Source organism: Plodia interpunctella, chromosome 6 (assembly GCF_027563975.2).
Source record: "Plodia interpunctella isolate USDA-ARS_2022_Savannah chromosome 6, ilPloInte3.2, whole genome shotgun sequence".
Taxonomy (NCBI): domain Eukaryota; kingdom Metazoa; phylum Arthropoda; class Insecta; order Lepidoptera; family Pyralidae; genus Plodia; species Plodia interpunctella.
The window spans coordinates 8053725-8071682 of record NC_071299.1 but is presented as its reverse complement, the minus strand read 5'-3'; the positions used below and the strand labels follow the sequence as shown (position 1 = coordinate 8071682).

At 33.6% G+C, this 17958-nt stretch overlaps 1 protein-coding gene and 1 long non-coding RNA gene across 5 annotated transcripts in view; one reads left to right on the top strand and one right to left on the bottom strand.

Annotated features, from left to right (window-relative positions):
* The first annotated feature begins 1864 nt into the window (after positions 1–1864).
* Positions 1865–4604, top strand: LOC128670620 (uncharacterized). Its single transcript, XR_008404782.2, has 3 exons — positions 1865–2050; positions 2713–2828; positions 3388–4604. It is a non-coding gene; the product is annotated as an uncharacterized LOC128670620 (long non-coding RNA).
* A 144-nt stretch (positions 4605–4748) lies between these two features.
* LOC128670619 (larval cuticle protein 1-like) overlaps positions 4749–17958 on the bottom strand; it is a 107713-nt gene continuing 94503 nt past the window's right edge. For 3 of the 4 annotated variants that reach the window (XR_008404781.2, XR_008404780.2, XM_053746412.2), the window contains 2 exons: positions 6436–6554; positions 4749–5906 (listed from right to left, as the gene is read on the bottom strand). Coding sequence is in view for 2 of the 4 variants with exons in the window: in XM_053746412.2 (XP_053602387.1) it covers positions 5669–5906; positions 6436–6554 (357 nt within the window). In the remaining 2 variants the exon portion in view is untranslated. Of the gene's footprint in view, positions 5907–6435; positions 6555–6998; positions 7059–17958 lie in introns of those variants that run through there. The other variant, XM_053746414.1, reaches the window with a different exon arrangement.

The window sequence follows — 17958 nt, the reverse complement described above, 5'->3', positions numbered from 1 at the left end:
TGAAGGACATAGGGTACCTTTAATCACGGAAATTAAATGTTACCGTGGAAAATTTACGCAGGCGAAGCCGCGGGCAAAAGCTAGTATTTTATAAGTATATTATTTAGAACTGGATTTTAAGTTACGCTTTTATATTTTACATGGATCGATCACTTATCAATAATGTGTGCCTTTGATTATAAAAAAATAAACTTTTTTTTTTAAATCATAATAACCTATTTTTTTTTGTTTATCATATATTGGTATTTTGTTGTTGTTGTGTTGAAAAAAAAAAAGAAACAATATTTGCAAAGAACATGAGTACAAAGATACCTATGCAAAACTAAATAATCTTTGCTTTTTTTCGTGTTTCTATAGAAAATACAGATAAAAAATATTATAAACTATTATTTTATAATATTTTTTATCTGTAGTTAGAATAATAGTGTTAATCAGCGATTTATATGTAGCAAATTAGACATCTATCCAAAAGCTAGCCACTATATTTTTTAATCAATCAAAATGATGTATTTTGTCCGGTTGTAGGCTGGGCTGTATCAAGGCCGACTTTGCTAACTTGTTAAATATGCATATATGCTTAAATGAAATGTATAATGTAGCATAGTACAAAATCAGACAAACGAGATCACACTCGTGTGGAGGATGGAGAGGATTACGTACGTACGTTGAATATTCTAAGTACTTATGCTCTGTAATAAACTGTATTTGGTTGTCCAAATTAATTGAGGTGAATCTTTTTGATGACATTTAACTCGCGTTTAGAAGCGGGTACCAACCGTTAACTTTGACCTTAACTTTTCGCCATTGTTCGGATAATATATAAATGAAAAGCGAAATACCTACTTTTTCTGCTCAGGTTTAAGTTAACGTCAAAGTTGATTAGTGCAACTTACCCTAAGTTTAGTTTAGTTATAAACTTAACTTAGTTACTAAGTTATAAATAGTGTGCTTAATACAGTGCTCGAGTCAAGAAAGTTATTCAGATACGGTACACATATTCACATCAAATTTAAAATTATACGAGTCGGTATAATATTTCTCAAAAAGTAAAAAACTACTTGTATTTCCTGTGTTTGATCATCATTTCAAAAGACTTTATCATAATTTTGTTTTCAAATGTGTTATTACTAATTGGTGTCGGATCTTATTTAAGTCGCCTAAAAGCATATAACATGGCTTCTACCATTATTGAAATTTACTGGCATGGCTGTCAGCAACATGATTCAAAAGTGTCACTAATTAACTGTTTATACACGGTGATTGTTGACCGCTTAATCTCACCTGTACATACCAACCTATAGCCTTGTAAAAATTGTAACCACATTTCATATTTCATAAAGGAAAAATTGTTAAGTTTATTTTTAACAGCGGTATAATCCAAGATTTCAATCGCTGGCTCAGGTGCAAGACAGTTCAGGCCACTTTATTTAATGTAATGCTGGATTTGATACTGAGCTATTGAAATAAAGTTTATTGTCTTTTCCCATTTACTTCAGAACATAGGAAAGCTTCTGAAATTATCCCTTTGGCCTCTACCAAGTAGTTTAGTATGGTCACGCTCACGGTACAAAAATATTTACCATTCAACTTTGTCATGCCAGCTCCACACTGTCGCCGAACCAGACTCATGCGCCGACGTGAATGCGTGAACATTGCGTAATTTGTACGAGAGCTTTTATTTACCGCAATGAAAACCAGCAATGTAGGTATAGCAAATCCGCCAAAGTTTGCCAAACTGTTCAAAGACAGTGTGGAGTCGGGATCAAAGTAAATGTAACAGAGGATAGGGTCAATAATTTAATTATTGAGTAATCAAATAGCTTCTATTCGTTTTATTTAATATTTCAGAAACTACAAAATTAATTTCTTCAATTCAATTGTAACAACAAATACTTATAAAACGAACTATATTGAAATGTTTGTTGTTCAAGGCAACTCTAGGTTATTGAGCTTAAAACAAACAAACAAATCAGATCAGTATATATTAATGCAGATATTGAGTTAAAATTCACAGAATGTGAACTGAAGAGTTGGTGAGTAGATCAGTATGGTAAGTCTAAACTTTTTTGTGTATATATTTTTTTATTGATGAGTGTTCTATAGTGCCGTGTGTTAAAGATCTAGTCACAGTTTATAGTACTAAGACTTAGTGACAATAATACAGGACACAAAGAAATCTGTTATTACAAGATATCTTAAGTGGCAAAATCAACGAATAACTAAAATTTTACAATAAATAGCAAGAAATGCAATCTTGTTTAAAAAATGAAAAATAAAATGTGGTATCTCGAAATATAAAAATCGGCATGAAAACTAAAAAAAATATAGTACAATTATTATTAAGGTTTTTTTTGTGAAACTTAGTTTTGTTTGTGTTATACATTTTATTATACGACGTCAAAGTCTATATCCGGATCTCTTTGTCTCAGTTATAGCATAGGTTATAGCCTATATATAGAGATATTTCTATATATAGGTTAGCCTATATATAGAGATATTTCTATATATAGGTTATAACCTATGCTATAACTGTAGTAAATATATATTTACTATAGTAAATATATCTCTGTTATCTTTGAAGTTATTGCAAAAATAAAATCATGTTATTTTTTTTGTGATGAACGTTTATTTGGAGTAATAAAATGTGTGCATACCTATTCCCTAATGGCTAATAGGGCCTAAAAATCAATAATCAAATTCTTTTTTTTACAGTTGTTGGTCCTGTATGTGTTCATTACTACGGTATGCATTGGCACACTTGCAAACCAAAACGCGGTGATTACGCATTATAAAAATATTAATGACGGTAATGGAAATTATGTTTTCAGGTAAGCTGCTTATAGAAAGTTATTAGTGTGATTGGACGTTTAATATAATAATTGGTGGACTGTTAATACTGTTTTAAAAAGTATATTTAATCATTTGATTTTATTTAGATGTACGTACGTACTTAGGCTGAGTTATAACAGTCATCTTTGATGTTGACTTTAACCTGCGCGCCGCCGACGTTTAGATAAAATGGCGTACTTTGCGTTTTTCTGCAGTTAATACCAACATCAAATTTGACTAGTGCAATTCAACCTTAGTGTATTTTAATTCATAAACGACTCTGGCAGGTATACCTAGTGCAATAGGTGGTTCTCAGAGCGTTTCGATCGTGGCGGCCGCGCTGTCATTACAATTTCGAGTTTCACTATTTGTGTTTAAAAAAATAATCTGCACCTGTGGTAATATGTAAATTTTATGAATGATTTCGGAAATGATTCCTTTTCTTCCTCAAGAAAATTGTCGGGTCGTAATGATAGCGCGACTGCAGCGGCGGAAACCTAAAAGAATCGATCATATTCGATATTTAAATTAAAACATAATCATTTACTTAATTCACAGAGTCGAACAATCAGACGGCATAAACCGATGGCAAGAGGGTCACGTAAAGAAGAGTGCAAATGGAAACACATACATTTTCACTACAGGAGGTTACACCTACTTTGATGACAAGAATAAAATCCATATAGTCTTATACGTGGCAGATGAGAATGGATTTCGAATCGTACAAACGTTAGGTACAGCTTTTGGCCTGCCACCACGGTTTGTGCAAGGAGCAGGAGGTTAAAATAATTCCACATCATGTCACAGTATAATAAAAGAGATCTAAATTAAGGACACTCTCCGCCCTTACATAATAAAAAGTGTAACATTAAGGACACTCTCCGCCCCTCACCCGAAACGATTCCTTTCGCTTCTTCTACCTTCCTGCTCATACTCAGCCGGATTTAAGTTGAAAGCTGCATCATGCAGCTTGCACGTTTAATTCACGCGCACTAGCGCATTGCGTTTCACGTACAGTCGACAGCACATCAAGCTACTCAAATTCATTGCACATTCCCCTGTATTACCGCTGAATAGAGTTCTGTGCAGGGTAACTAGACATGCTGGCGACTGTACACGAACTTTGTACGAATATCGAACGAGTCGCTACATATAAAAAAACCGTGTCCTGTCTGTGATTCGCGGCTCCGCTCACTCAGACCCAAGGCCTGATTTCAACGATTATTAAAATTACATTACTTACTTATAAAGTGTTTTTTTTTAATACCGCGGTTATTACAAGTCAAAATTGTTTAACAGATTCAATAGGCGGACTAAGAATAACATGAACTAGAAATATTTTATTAATAAGTAGAACTATTGCGCATCGTTGAAAAGAAGAAACAAATGAGAAATAAACAAGTTTTTACTTATTATTGTGTTATATAGACAGGTTTCAATAAAAAAAAACACAGACTCTTACATAAAATTGAAAATGGAACCAATAGACTGATCTAATAATACTTACCTTTATTATGATTAATTTAATATTTTGTGTAAATTAAAGTTAATTGTTTCGTACAAATTCCACAGTTAAAATAATTATAGAATAAGATAAATTAGAATATTGAATAACTAATTTTGGCTTCTATCCACCTTATACATACCCCTTATTACATATTTCTTGATATCTCCTATGCACAGACATAACAGTTTTATTATATGTATAGATATGATGATAAATTATCGTAATTAGTCACAGTTCCTCATGTAAATCTGGAAGTAAATACATGTGCACATGCCTATTTGTGTAGGATATACCTACTTTCGGAACATTGCTTGTGATCCGACATGCCCTTGACAGTTTTAGTTATATACTCGTAATACTTAGTAATTAGTTTTGGGAAGTCAAAAAGAAAAGAATATTATTAAATAGCCTATTTAATTTTTATTTACATTTATTGAAGAGTATAACTATGAAGAAGATTATGACATCAATACATATGTAGGTAAGAAAGAAAGAATTTATTCGGCAAACATTGATACAAATTTTAGTAATTCAAAATTTGGCTTGTGTTTCAAAAGCCACCTATACCCCTAGGGAGCAACATATTTGTTTCGTTATAATTTTATTTCATCCAGTTTAAAATTTTATACAAAAATATTCGAAGGCCCTGCTTGTATACAACCTTCTATAAAAAGTCTTTCAACCTATATCTATATACATACGAAGTGGTAAGATACGGTACCATGGGTAGATCTTTTATGCAAAATTTCAAGTTAATACTCATAAACACTTCTAGAAAGTAACCCACAGCATTATCTGCAGTTTGAAACAAAGGTTGACTGTTAGATAATGCTTTTAGCATTAAGTTCGCCATTATTTTACATATTGTATAGTTGTGCAATAAAGTTTAAATAAATTAATAAATAAAAGTAGTCAGACGTCTGCAGTAACGAATACGAAATCGTCCGTATGAGCCTATTAGAAGTGCTAATCTTCTTTCTTCTTTTCAGCGTCGTTCATCTAAAATTTTGTGAAGGCCTCCTTCAGTTCCCGCCACATTTCCCTATTTTAGGCAGCTAAGATCCAGTTGCTGCCTGCTATCTTAATGAAGTGGTCTTTCACCGCATTTGTGGACTTTCTGCTGGACGCTTTCTGCCCCATAGTCTCCACTCCACGAGTCCGTCGTTTCTGGCTATATGACCAGCCCATTTTCACTTGATTCTTGCCATTTTTCGGCTAGAAGTGGTAATGTTAACTTAAAACTTCGCAGGATCTCCCGATACCGCATCTTATCTATTCGCATATACATAGGTATTTTGTAACGCCCTTATATAGTTAGTTGCAAGTATGTACTTATCCACCGCCTGCACCAGCAACTAGACGCGGCGGGGGTGCTCCTGGAGGCAGGGGTTCTTCAGTGACTTTAGCTCTGTAACCATTTTCATCAGCCTCAAATTGTATCGTGTGGAACACCTCCCTCGCAATGTCATAATACCTATACCCCCCTGAAGTGAACACAAATGGTTTACCATTACTAGCAGTCTTTACTTCGCCAGTTTGCCATCTATACGTCTCATCTGATAGTTGAAACCTGTAATGCAAAAAATGGCTATTCAGAGTACTAATATTGAGTAGTTTAACCAGTCTAACAATTGGGAAGTTATTCCCAATAAACTTGTTGACCCTGGGGTAATTATTTTAATGTTTCATTGATTTATGTTGATAAAATCAATCAGAAGTGCGAATGCTATCAAATCCAAGTCACCGAGAAAAGTCAAGTAAGGATAAGTCTCTCTCTTTCCTCGGTAGCATTTTGGACTCGAGTTCCGAAGATCGCTTCTTTATCCTTATACATATTACCTCTACCGTGTCTGTCTGTTCACGATAAATTCAAGCAGTTTTCACCAATTGATAGCGTGATTGCTGAGGAAGCTTTAGTTCTATTATTTATTATGGTTTAATCGAGACGATCGCTAGTATAAAATAAATCTTCTTTTAAAGATTTGACCATTTCCCATCAGGTGGAGTACATACATTTTCGCCAGGTTAAGTAGTCAAAGCAGGCCAAAATGCATGCAGCGATAACATAAAAATTAAATACTTATTTAAAATGAACGCACCAAAACTCGTAGTTGCCGTGCCCATCGCTTTTGACGAGAGAATCCACCACGGTTACAACGTCGGCGGGAGCTCCAAACACACCAGCCACCACCAGACACAAGGCCAGAATTTCTGGACGCTGCAATATTTTAATCCTATAAGTTTATAGATGAAATAAGATATATTATATTCTTCTAGTTCTTCATATTGTAATGGAAGAGACCCATGTGTCTCATGACACGTTGGAGGAAAATACTAGTGTTACTTTTTTACATAATAATTGGGATTTGACGAATACTTCACAAATACATTTTCGTGTAGAGGTACCTAAAATATAGATAAGCAAGAAATGGTTGAAATTGAAATGTGAAAAAGTCCCATAAATCAATGAAATTTATTATCAAAGGTTGTGTTATTCACTATAATGCAAAAAAATAACTTTTCAATAACGTTTTATACACATTTATATAAGATCTAGATTAACACATTATGATTTTCTCCTGCACTGCACTGCTTTTCACTAAACAAAACAGTAGGTACTATGTATTTTAAATCATACTTATAATATAATTAATTAACTAACCATAATTTTAGATGTATTCACGGACAACTCATCGTATATAATGGCAAATTAACATTTAAATTCGATGCTTATATACAAACTGCTTTTTAAAAATATTTCATTCAAATTTGGACATTTGATGTTGACCAGTTTAACCTGATTTATTATACAAAATACTAAAACATAAAGTTCAAAATATTTCTAGACAGGCTCTCGAGTGAGTGAGAGAAAAGTAGCCGACTCAACAAACAAGGCGGCAAAGGTGACACTGCCTTTAGGTGAGTCCGACTATACTCATCTGGTTTGAGGAGAAGAGCATAGCCTAAGACAGATCTTGACGGCGCGGCGGAGCACTAAGGACGCCCTCTACCCCACCAACCATAAGCCAATGTTCGAAATATTATATTTTACCACTTTTCTAACACTAGTATCAGATTTTTAAAGTATAAAGATATAGCGTATTGAGTAAAAAAATAGTAAATCGCAAACGAGCGTGTGGGTAAACACCGCGGTGCAACCGCAGTGCAAGACATGAGCAACCCGGTACGTGTCATGTGAAATTTTGAGAAATCGATAGACTATTCCATGCCTATGATATGCCTATTTGATTTATGGTATCCAGCAGAAACAGTTCTTACCACGAAATGGACAATGCTTTTCCTGCAATTCAACAGGGGATACCTGATCACCCCAGGTATGTGCGATAAGAGAGTAAAATTAAATGTTTATGCATACATACATCAATTTATATATATTTTTATTATGACAGCCTTGTATAAAAGGTATATAATGCTACATAGGTGGCTTTAAGTACATAGATGGGTTTAATTTTTCAATTTCTTGCCGAAAAGTCTGTAATGGAATAGTATTGCTCCATAACATGTTCTACGTAATGACACCTCACACCAAACATACCTATCTGGTAGTGCTTATAGTCTTACGCTTAAGTTTCCAGTGGGTGGAACATCCCAAATTCGGAATGATGTGTGGCATTATCAATATGATTTTTCTTCTAGCCAAACTTGATTAAAATACAAAGAATCATGAAAGCTTGTGTATTAAATTGGGTTATTCACTATGGGACCACACAGACTTGACTAAACATGTTGCCAAATCGTAAAATAAAAAAATTTGCTTCACTATGAGACCACACCCATTCATATATCATTCTAATATCGATTGAAAAATAAAGAATAAACATTTTTTTGCCAATTGGCCACTACATTACTAATAAATAAAACTGTCAAACGAATAATAAAAAGGCACTTGTGGCGAAATAAGTGAATAACCCATTAAATTCTAATAAACTTTTAGAAGCTACAGGTTATGAATAAGTAACAAAAACAGACTTCCTAGATACCTAGCCAATATTTATTACAAGAGATTACAAAAGTCGATATGTTAGACATGACATTTAGGTCAGCCAGTGAAGTCGACTAGATAACATTTTATCCTTTATTATAAGTTAGTGGGTATTATGTAATCAATTGTGTTTATTCTTTCACGTCTACGCAATGGATTATTTGTTATATTTTTGACATAATTTATTACAATTAACCTGTCGAAGATAATTTCACTTGATATGAAACAACTTGGTAGAAAAACAGTTATAAAATGGACCAAAATGCATATATGTATGCTATTGCTAGACAAAGGCATATTCATGCCAATAGATTTTTTGCCACGCGTTGAATGCAACATGACCTCAGAGTCTCTGATGTCAATTAAATCTTATGTCGGATATTTTTGTACAACTCCTATTTGTATTTTTTCTCTCATACGAACTAATGACTTAAAGTTATTCTGAAAGAGTACAGACAATAAATATACCGGTCGTCGCGGTAACAATTTATTTCAGTTAAAGCATTTTATACTTTTATCCTCTGTGTCCGTAATAATCCCGGTTAGCTTTTTGCCTCGGGCGCTGCATCCGTGGTGCATTTCAACGAAGTTGCCACCCCAGGCGGCGTGTTTTATAAGATCTCGAATACCTATATGGGAACATACTTTTGCTTTTATTCCTACTCGTTGGAAGATTATCTAACAGCGGCTTTTCGATTGGAAAGTATATTTTTAATTACTTTCTTAACGGGTGAAGAACGGACATTCATTGAAAACTACAAATACAACAGCAAAAATATAAATGTAACTAATTCATTAGTCATTCAGTGATAAGTTCTAACAAATGATTCTGCTTTATTTCATTTAATATATTGTTTAGGCGTTTGTATAAAAAATATTGTACTTATTTTGAACAGGACTCAAATGAAGTTGCTAGCTAATAAATAGACAACAATATGAGTTAAATAATATAGATCGATTAGGCAGTTAAATTTGAAAGTGACTTTCTCAATTCATAGAAATCAATATTTTCATTTTTTTTTTTCATTTTTTTTCGATCTTGATTACATTTTAGTTCCAAATAATCAATCTATGTAAAGTTTAATTGATTGGAATCAATCTATATCAAGAGTTAACCGCAAAAATGTGATATAATAGAATGAAATGATTACTCTCTAATAAAGTGAGAGACCGCCTCATTTATGTGATCTACGTATAGTCACCAGCCATCGACCAATCCGAATTCATAGCGAATTCGCCTCTATTACCACAGCATATGGGTGTATACCGGATATTTTGAAAAGCTTTTGAGTGAGCTTGACAATGATGACGTGGCGGTAGGCAATTGTGCTCGCTAGAAGTTTCCCCCAGCGCATATCATTGTTTACGCGACGAATGCAACACATTCTCCATCTTAAAACACAATATTTCTGAAAAACACGAAGAGATACATAATGTATATACTTGAACGAAAAGTTAAATCAATCATAATTATTAAAAAAATATTGTACAGATCAGGGATAAAAAAGAATAATCCACCCACATAGCTACTCCGCTGACTTTGTCATGTTCCCCACAATGACATGTAAAATTGGAGATGTTTCGGCAAAATCCGACGTGTATTCCGTCCAGGGATATACTTTGAATAAATCAGACGTACGAGGTCGCAAGGTGAGTCCGGCGGGCCGGGTCCGGTCGGGTCCGGCTCACCGCGGCCGCATTTATATGAGTTCGTTATGTCTGCAACCCGCGTTATCTTCTAAGATCACGTCATTTGGATTTTGACGACCCTTTGACCCTTGAGAACTTTTGACCTCCAATCCTGGCACTACTGTTAGGACCTTATCTCGCGGTCCAGGAAACTGACGGTAAGCGTATTTATAATGTTTACTTATAGAGATTTTGTATAATAGCCAAAATCAACTATAGGTACTTGCAAATATGCCAAATAGGTTTTACACAAAAATGTCATTTTTGACACAGGCTTTTTATGTTGTCAGGTATTCAATGGGTGACAAAATATCATGTCCATGGAATATTTATTCAATTATATAATTGAGGAGTTTCCTCCTCGGAAGCCGTTCCCGGGTGCACCATCAAGTCATGCTTATAATAATAATGCTTTGTAATTCAAACTAAACGTGTGGACAACTAAATTTCAACTCAATTAGTTAAAGATATCTGCTTCAAAATTGAGTTACAAGATTCTACCTGAACATGCATTGCCAGATGTGAGAAAACAGTGATACTATTATCCCGTAGTTTGGATGAATTAAAACACCTTGTGTAAGAACAAATACCTATGTATTTGTTTTGTTTTATTTAACGCTGCCAGTTATCAATTGTTCATAAAATCGATGAATCAACATAAAAATGATCGATGTGCCCAAACTGTGAAAGCGTTTCCATCGAGGGCAGAAATCTAATCACAAAGCAACGTGGATATGGAGATAAAGTTGATTAAGCAGTAATGCTTCATTTCTCTATCGATTACGAATATCGATGAATTATACTTATTATCATATGGGTACCTATTTAATAAAGAAGTTCTTCATGGGATAAGTTCACCATTGTATATTTACCTTCTTGATATGTATATGTTACGGACCACGTGATTTATTATAACTTGGGATAGCGATGCTAGGGATTGGTATCCCTAGCATCGCTACATGTACTTTAGATCAAAAAGTTCTTAGACCTAGTTTAATTTTTTTCTGATGACTGAATCTAGTAAGATTCAGTCATCAGAAAAAAAATCTTACCTATTGTCGAATATAAACTTATAGAAAATAATACTCTGTCTACTGACAATACAATACAATACAATAGGTGCGCATTATCAGACTGAAAACTAGCGACGATAATGAGATACAAGATTTCTATACAATCCGGCCCGTTTCATACAAAGCGGCTGATTGAGTCTTGTATAACTGGCGAAGGACAAAATATACTGTTTCTTCTCGGGTATATTTTAAATTGATTATTTGTTGTGTGTGTGATATTAAATATTATTTTTAAATTAATATTTCGAAGTCTATAATTTTATGTCTTCGGATAGTATAGGATCTATACTATCACTGTTTCAGGTCGTTGCGCCGCTTGGCCGCAGACACCTGCCACTCTGCTCTGTCCGGTCTTTTTGTATCACGGCTTTTTACCGCCATACAAACTGAACAAAAACTGCTGATGGGGAAAAACTAGCTATCATAGTTTGAAACTTCCAGTTTTGAACAACTTTTTAATTCTATTGTATTTGATTTTATATCGTTAGCACATTTATGTTTTTTGTATAAAATTACGGAAATGGTATGTATATTCGTTTAGGGTGACAATTTGTTTATTGGTTTGAGGTGATGGTAAAGTAATTATCAAAGCACATCTATATTCGAAAATTACATCTACACAGCTTATAACGATGTTTTATTAACATTGCATAAAATGTGGAAATAAGTCTTCGCGGGAATACATTTTGAGTTTGTATCTAAATATTCATAATGAATTTAAATCTGAAAGAATGAATAATGAATAGATAATGCAGATGATGATTAATAAATACTTTGTTTTTTCGCACATTTCGCATTTTCGTTCAAGAAATAAAATATTACGATCGAAAAATTTAATCAAGTGTATTACTTAATAGATAGAATATCACAAAGAAAAATAAACCGTTGGTACTATTATACAAATATTATAAATGCTAAAGTCGATATATCATTCGTTAGGTACGCACGCTATCACGGCTAAACCACTGGTCCGATGGGACAAAAATGAAATAGATACAAAGAGTTACAAATCCGGGATCAAACGTAGGCTGCCGCAGGTGAAATTGGGAAACAGCTAGTGAACTCATAAGTATATGTCATTAAAATATTTTCAAGTCGCCGCGGCCTTAACTCACGTTCTCATATTTCAACGTGACGTGACGATACTACAAAGCAGATTTCATTTCATTGTCAAACGTAACATTTACCTTTTTACTTCGAATATCTATAAAAAATAAATAGTTTCAATGATCTCAAAGAACATTTATATTCGTGGCATAATAACAACAGGATTCCTGGGTTTGATTGCCAGTGCAGCCTCATGAGGCTGAGGGCAGCGATCGCCAATAGCTGTGAATCTTGATTAGGGGCCTCTTCCAGGTATTATGATCTTGTACCTGCTATAGGGCCTTATAGACTTTGCTGTTTGTTAAAATAATGCCATTATTTATTGCATTATATAAAAAGTTCACAAGATGTGGACCATTCTCGTTTTTTGATAATCTATTGATAATTGTATAATGGTGGTGATATAATGTAAATTTCAACACAGTAGTATAGCAATGAAATTAATGAATATGAATATGATTAAATAGAAAACCTTATTCTATCCGTCCATCTCATTACTGATCATCCTTGACTCCGACGTCTTGGAATTTGATCCAGCAGGATGAGCTTTCATTATTACAATGCGCTATGACTGGAGAACATGAAGAACATGAGAAGACACTGAAGACATCATCTTCAGAGATTTTATTTTTTAATGACATATGGTATATAAATAAATTATCTGTTAATAAACACGTAACATATGGTGAAAACTATCTGGCATTCGTAAACTATTTATCGAGTTAGGTACAACTGCCGATCAAAATCCCATCAACTCCAAAACCAAGGGTTAGGGTCGGGCGGCCTTTGAAAATGTGATGTCAAATACCCATCTAGAAAGTTTCCCAACTCAATTTGAGTATCATCCATACAGCTAATATCAATTCACGATAAAAATGAGGTCGTTTAAAAAGATTTTCCTATCGTGACCGGTTCCCGCACTGAAATTACGTTGAAACCTTCCATAAGTATGTAAATTGAAAATTACATTGCCGCTCGAAAATAAAAAACGAAAGTCTTTGGAAAAAATATAATCTAAAATGATGACGTGGGCGAACGATGAGAGTTAGTTTTAATGAGATGTCATTCAGTAAATGTTAGGTGATGCCATGCACATAATAATGCAATATGTCATAGCGGCGCAGGTGACAGCCGCGCTACGCTACTACATTATCGGCATTTTTTATTATTTTATTTCATTGATATGTTTTCTTGAATTAATGAGTTTCTTTTTATTTATTTTTTTATAGAATAGTGGGCAAACGAGCTTGCAGGTAATTAATGGCAAGCAAACACCGCCAGCCCAAAATACACCAGCAATCCGATACGGATCACAGATGCGTTGACGACATTTGTAGAAAGCAATACACTTATACACTTTCTGAGCACCACTAAGGGAAGTTTATTCCATACTTTCATTTACTTTTATTATAACTGTTTTTGAGTATGTTAATATGCTGTGAACATTGTAGTTATCAACAAAAAGAAAGTTTGACTCGTTCCATCCAATAGAAACGGGCGCTTCTGTATTTTAATTAATCAGGAAGGTTTGGGTGTTGGGGATAGTATATAAATATGGTCAGAAAAGAAACTTAAATTATGATGAAGTTCATAATAAATAAATGTTTTTAATAAATTCTGTTTATATACAAGCAATGTACAATGTTTGTGACGAGAGATTAATTGTGTCAGAGACAAACTGGCAATCCTCGTTGGACCTGATTTATGATCAGCTAGGTAAGCGCGGGAAAAATGATGGATAACCCCAAATGTAATTTGATTTTCTTGTGAAATAAACTCAGAAGTAGGCAAGCGGCATGTTTATTATTTTTCGGGTCTATTTACTTCAACATTTTTTAATTTTTTTATGCAAGGACTGCTTGTTAAGTTATTAATATTGTTGAAAACAAAAAAAAGGCTGCACTACAGCTCTGCTTATAAGTTTAGGTTTGGGTTAATTTAATATAAAGAATTATATTAACCCAAGCCTAAACAAAGACCAAATTCTAACTTGCACCATTAAGTCATGCTTATGAAAACTGAACCGTCATCGAAAATTTCAACTCAGTTGGAAAAGCGGAAGTAGTTGAAATTTTTCTTAAAAGATTTGATTACGAGCAAACAAAGACAGGTGAAATTGATAAAAGCTTCTAAAAAGGACAATTCACCAGATGGTGAATTGTCCTTTTTAGTAGCTTTTAGAAGCTACGAGATCGTAACGAGGGATTATCACCTGAACAACTCATATATAATCCAAAACGCAGACAGAGAGCATCCCCTGAACTTTTAATTGGCAACTATAATTAACATTTGGACCGTGGCAATTGGAACAGATACTGTACCTAATGACGTGTCTACCCGTAAGCCATTAGAGGAGGGAACTAAAAGCATTTCTCTAATGGCAGTATTTAACTAAATGCCAACGTTTAAATAAACGGCATTTTTTTTCTAATTGGCCGCAACTTGACTCCGCTCAATCCGCTGTAGGGAACGGCAAAAATCTATTTCTATTATCTGGTAGTCGGGTACAAAATAAAATCACTGCATTCCTATTGAGATTGAATAATTTAACAGATGATATAATATGAAAGCTACTCTGTCCAGATTTGACATATAAAACTCACGAACATAAATTTTACAGAAATATATATTATAATAATACATGAATTCTATTCAAATGGCATATATTAGGTATTGTATTTATTCTAATAATTTTCCATTTTAACATTACCAGTGATAACAGCTTTTATCTCACATTCGCTTTTACCACTACAGTGACGCATAACGTAAACAAAATGAATAAATTTATTTTTCACAATCGTTTGCTTTTTTCGTTCTAGGTCTACGTCTAATCTACGTCGTCACCAGACTTTTCTTCAAATTCCAATCAGTCTCAAAACCATTTTGCTGAAACGATCAAGATTTTCGATTTGGTGCCGAAAATTCTTTTGCTAAATGACGATACCTTGACCTTGCCGCAAATTGGTTTGTGTCTAGTTAATAGCTATTTCTGGATTTTTAAATTGCAAAAAGATCTCAAATTATTGTGCGATTAGAGACGTAAGCATTAACAAGTTTTTTACAAAAGCTTTTATTGTTGTCAGAGAGATCTTATTGCATTCAATGCTTGACAAAAATCATGACCGTGTTCCTAGTACACCATCAAGTCATGCTTATCATTAATATAATAAATATTAACCAATTATGCAGAAACACTAGGTACCTACGAAATTTCAGTTTGTTGAAGATATCTGCACATTCTACACATCGCAAATTAAAAAATAAAAGCTTATAAAAAGGCGTATAAATGTGGAAAATATGAAACTTTGCATTATATTCCCGACGGGAATTCTCATTGGCACAGGCATACAGTTAATTTCTAATAAATGAGCCAGAATTTCAAACGAGGTATGAGTCTCTGGGGAACCAAACTTGTATCCCTTTTCTAATATAGATTTCCATACTGCCCGCCACGGGTTCCATTGCATCAATTTGTAAGACCGTCACATCATATTATTATGAATTGCTTTGAACATTCATAATAGTACTTAAAGAATTACATATTAAAAAAGATATGAGAAAATAGACGAGCTCTCTTTAGATATGTATTGTGAATATTAATACTTGACCGTAAAGTTCTGTATATGATATGTAGTAATAACACAGGCACTTTCCTATTTAAGTATATGTGCTTCCTGACAATTTTTAACCCCCGAAGACAATAGGGGAGTTAGTGAATGGATATGAATCTAGTTTTTATCTTTATTTAAAGTACAAATCTTAGCTGTGTTTGCCAAATGTGTTTATCTGTTTTGAACACCATCGGCTTCCTAGTAGAGATGGTACGAGCAACTTCGGAGTTTCTTAATTGTTTAATTTAGTTTTTAATTCGTTTGTGTTTCTGTACCTATTTAGAATGTGTACATGTGATGTTATTATGAACTACTTATTACTATACAAATCTATATAATATACTACTTATGAAAGCGTGCGTGTGACAAGCAATAAAGAGCTCCATTCATCGTCGTATATCCAGCAAACTGCGAAAATACAATCTAAATGCTTTAATAGAGAATGTTTAATAAGTCGGTCGCGAGCACGGAAGATATAAACCGACTCATTTAAACGAGTAAAAATGCATAGAAATGTGAATAAATTCATGCATTTAAAATGAAAAAAATAGGTCGTGATGAAGCCCCTGTCTCTGTTTAATTTGAATTTTACCTGCTTGGTTTTCATATTTCATAACTTTTACAATATAAGTTCGTTTTTATACGAGTGTATTTAATCTTTCTTTCTTCAGTTTTGACACTCAGAACTGAATTGTTTAATAAGAACTGATGGAAGCAAGTCAATTAGATAATCCATTTTATCATAAAATCGTTGATCATAAATATAGGCTCATTCTCTTTTATTGAAGGTAAAATTATTTCGAAGTCAATGTATCGGAGGTAGCCTTTATAATAATGCCTTCCTAAGTACCTATTTAATAATTCGGTTGGAAATAAATTAATAATTTTATTTAATATGTCAAATGGTTGTATTAGTAGCTCATATTTAAGTAATATTGTAAAATAATTAATAAGCATCTATCTACTGTGATAATTATATAATAGTTATCAATAGAGTGATACCCACTAGAATTGAATAGATATTTATGACAACTACTTTTTCGCGTAGGTAAAAAGGACTTCCACAATAAGAGATTTCTTAGAGACTTAACAAAATACGCACAATATATCCTATGAAAACAGGAAAACACCAAGATATTTTAGGATCAGTTGGAAACACGTCTATTCAGTAGTTTACTGCCAGTCGGATTCGTACAGACGTGGCTGAGCCGGTAAGCCTCAACTTGCGGTGTTGTGATAACCACAGATATCGAGATTTGATCTACTTACTTGTAAACTTATAACAGGCTTTATTCTAATACTCTCTGAACCGAACTAATGAATCCAATCAACAATTCGCAGTTAAGCCCAGACTTTTCACAATATGTCAACAAAGAATAACTAGAGTTTTTTTTTCACACATTGCTCTGAAACGCGGTGACAATCTAGATAAAATTGTAGGAAAGTGGAAAGAAAACGACCAAGAGAACACAGCTATGGAATGGACCAGGTGCGCTAGACACTGAAGACCACAGTCAATGCTGTCCAAATCGCTGAACACAGATTCTAACAGCGGAAAAATATATATATAGGTAAATAATACGCGACAAATAGACAAATATTACAAAGAGATCACGACCCTCAGCAGTGAGAAATACGACGCAAGGAAGATGGAAGATAAGTCTCTCCGGCGTGAATAATTATTTAAAGCAAGTTCTATTTTCTTGTCGGCTATGACCCCCCGACACTTGGGGCATTCAGGTTTTTATGTGCCAAAATGAAACAAGTCAAAATCATAACAAGTACCTACGTATGGAAATCTGTAATTTTAGCACGTGTTATGAATTATTTCTTTCTTTTCGAGTATGTAACTGCTAACACTGGTGTCAGACTTTATTCAAGGTTTTGACTTATATGAATTACGTGACTGTAATTTAACGTTTGAAACAGGCTTTAAAACTATAAATTTAGATAGAAACTTTGTAATAATACCAATTATGTCTAAGCACAAGCATATAATAGAGTGTAAAATATAATTTTGAGTTTAGTGTAGATACTGAGAATATTAGCTTATAGGTTAAAATTTTAAATGGTTGGAATTAGTTTGACAAGCGCCCGTGAGTAGAGGTTCTGTGGGTGTTGTAAATACGTTATTACTAA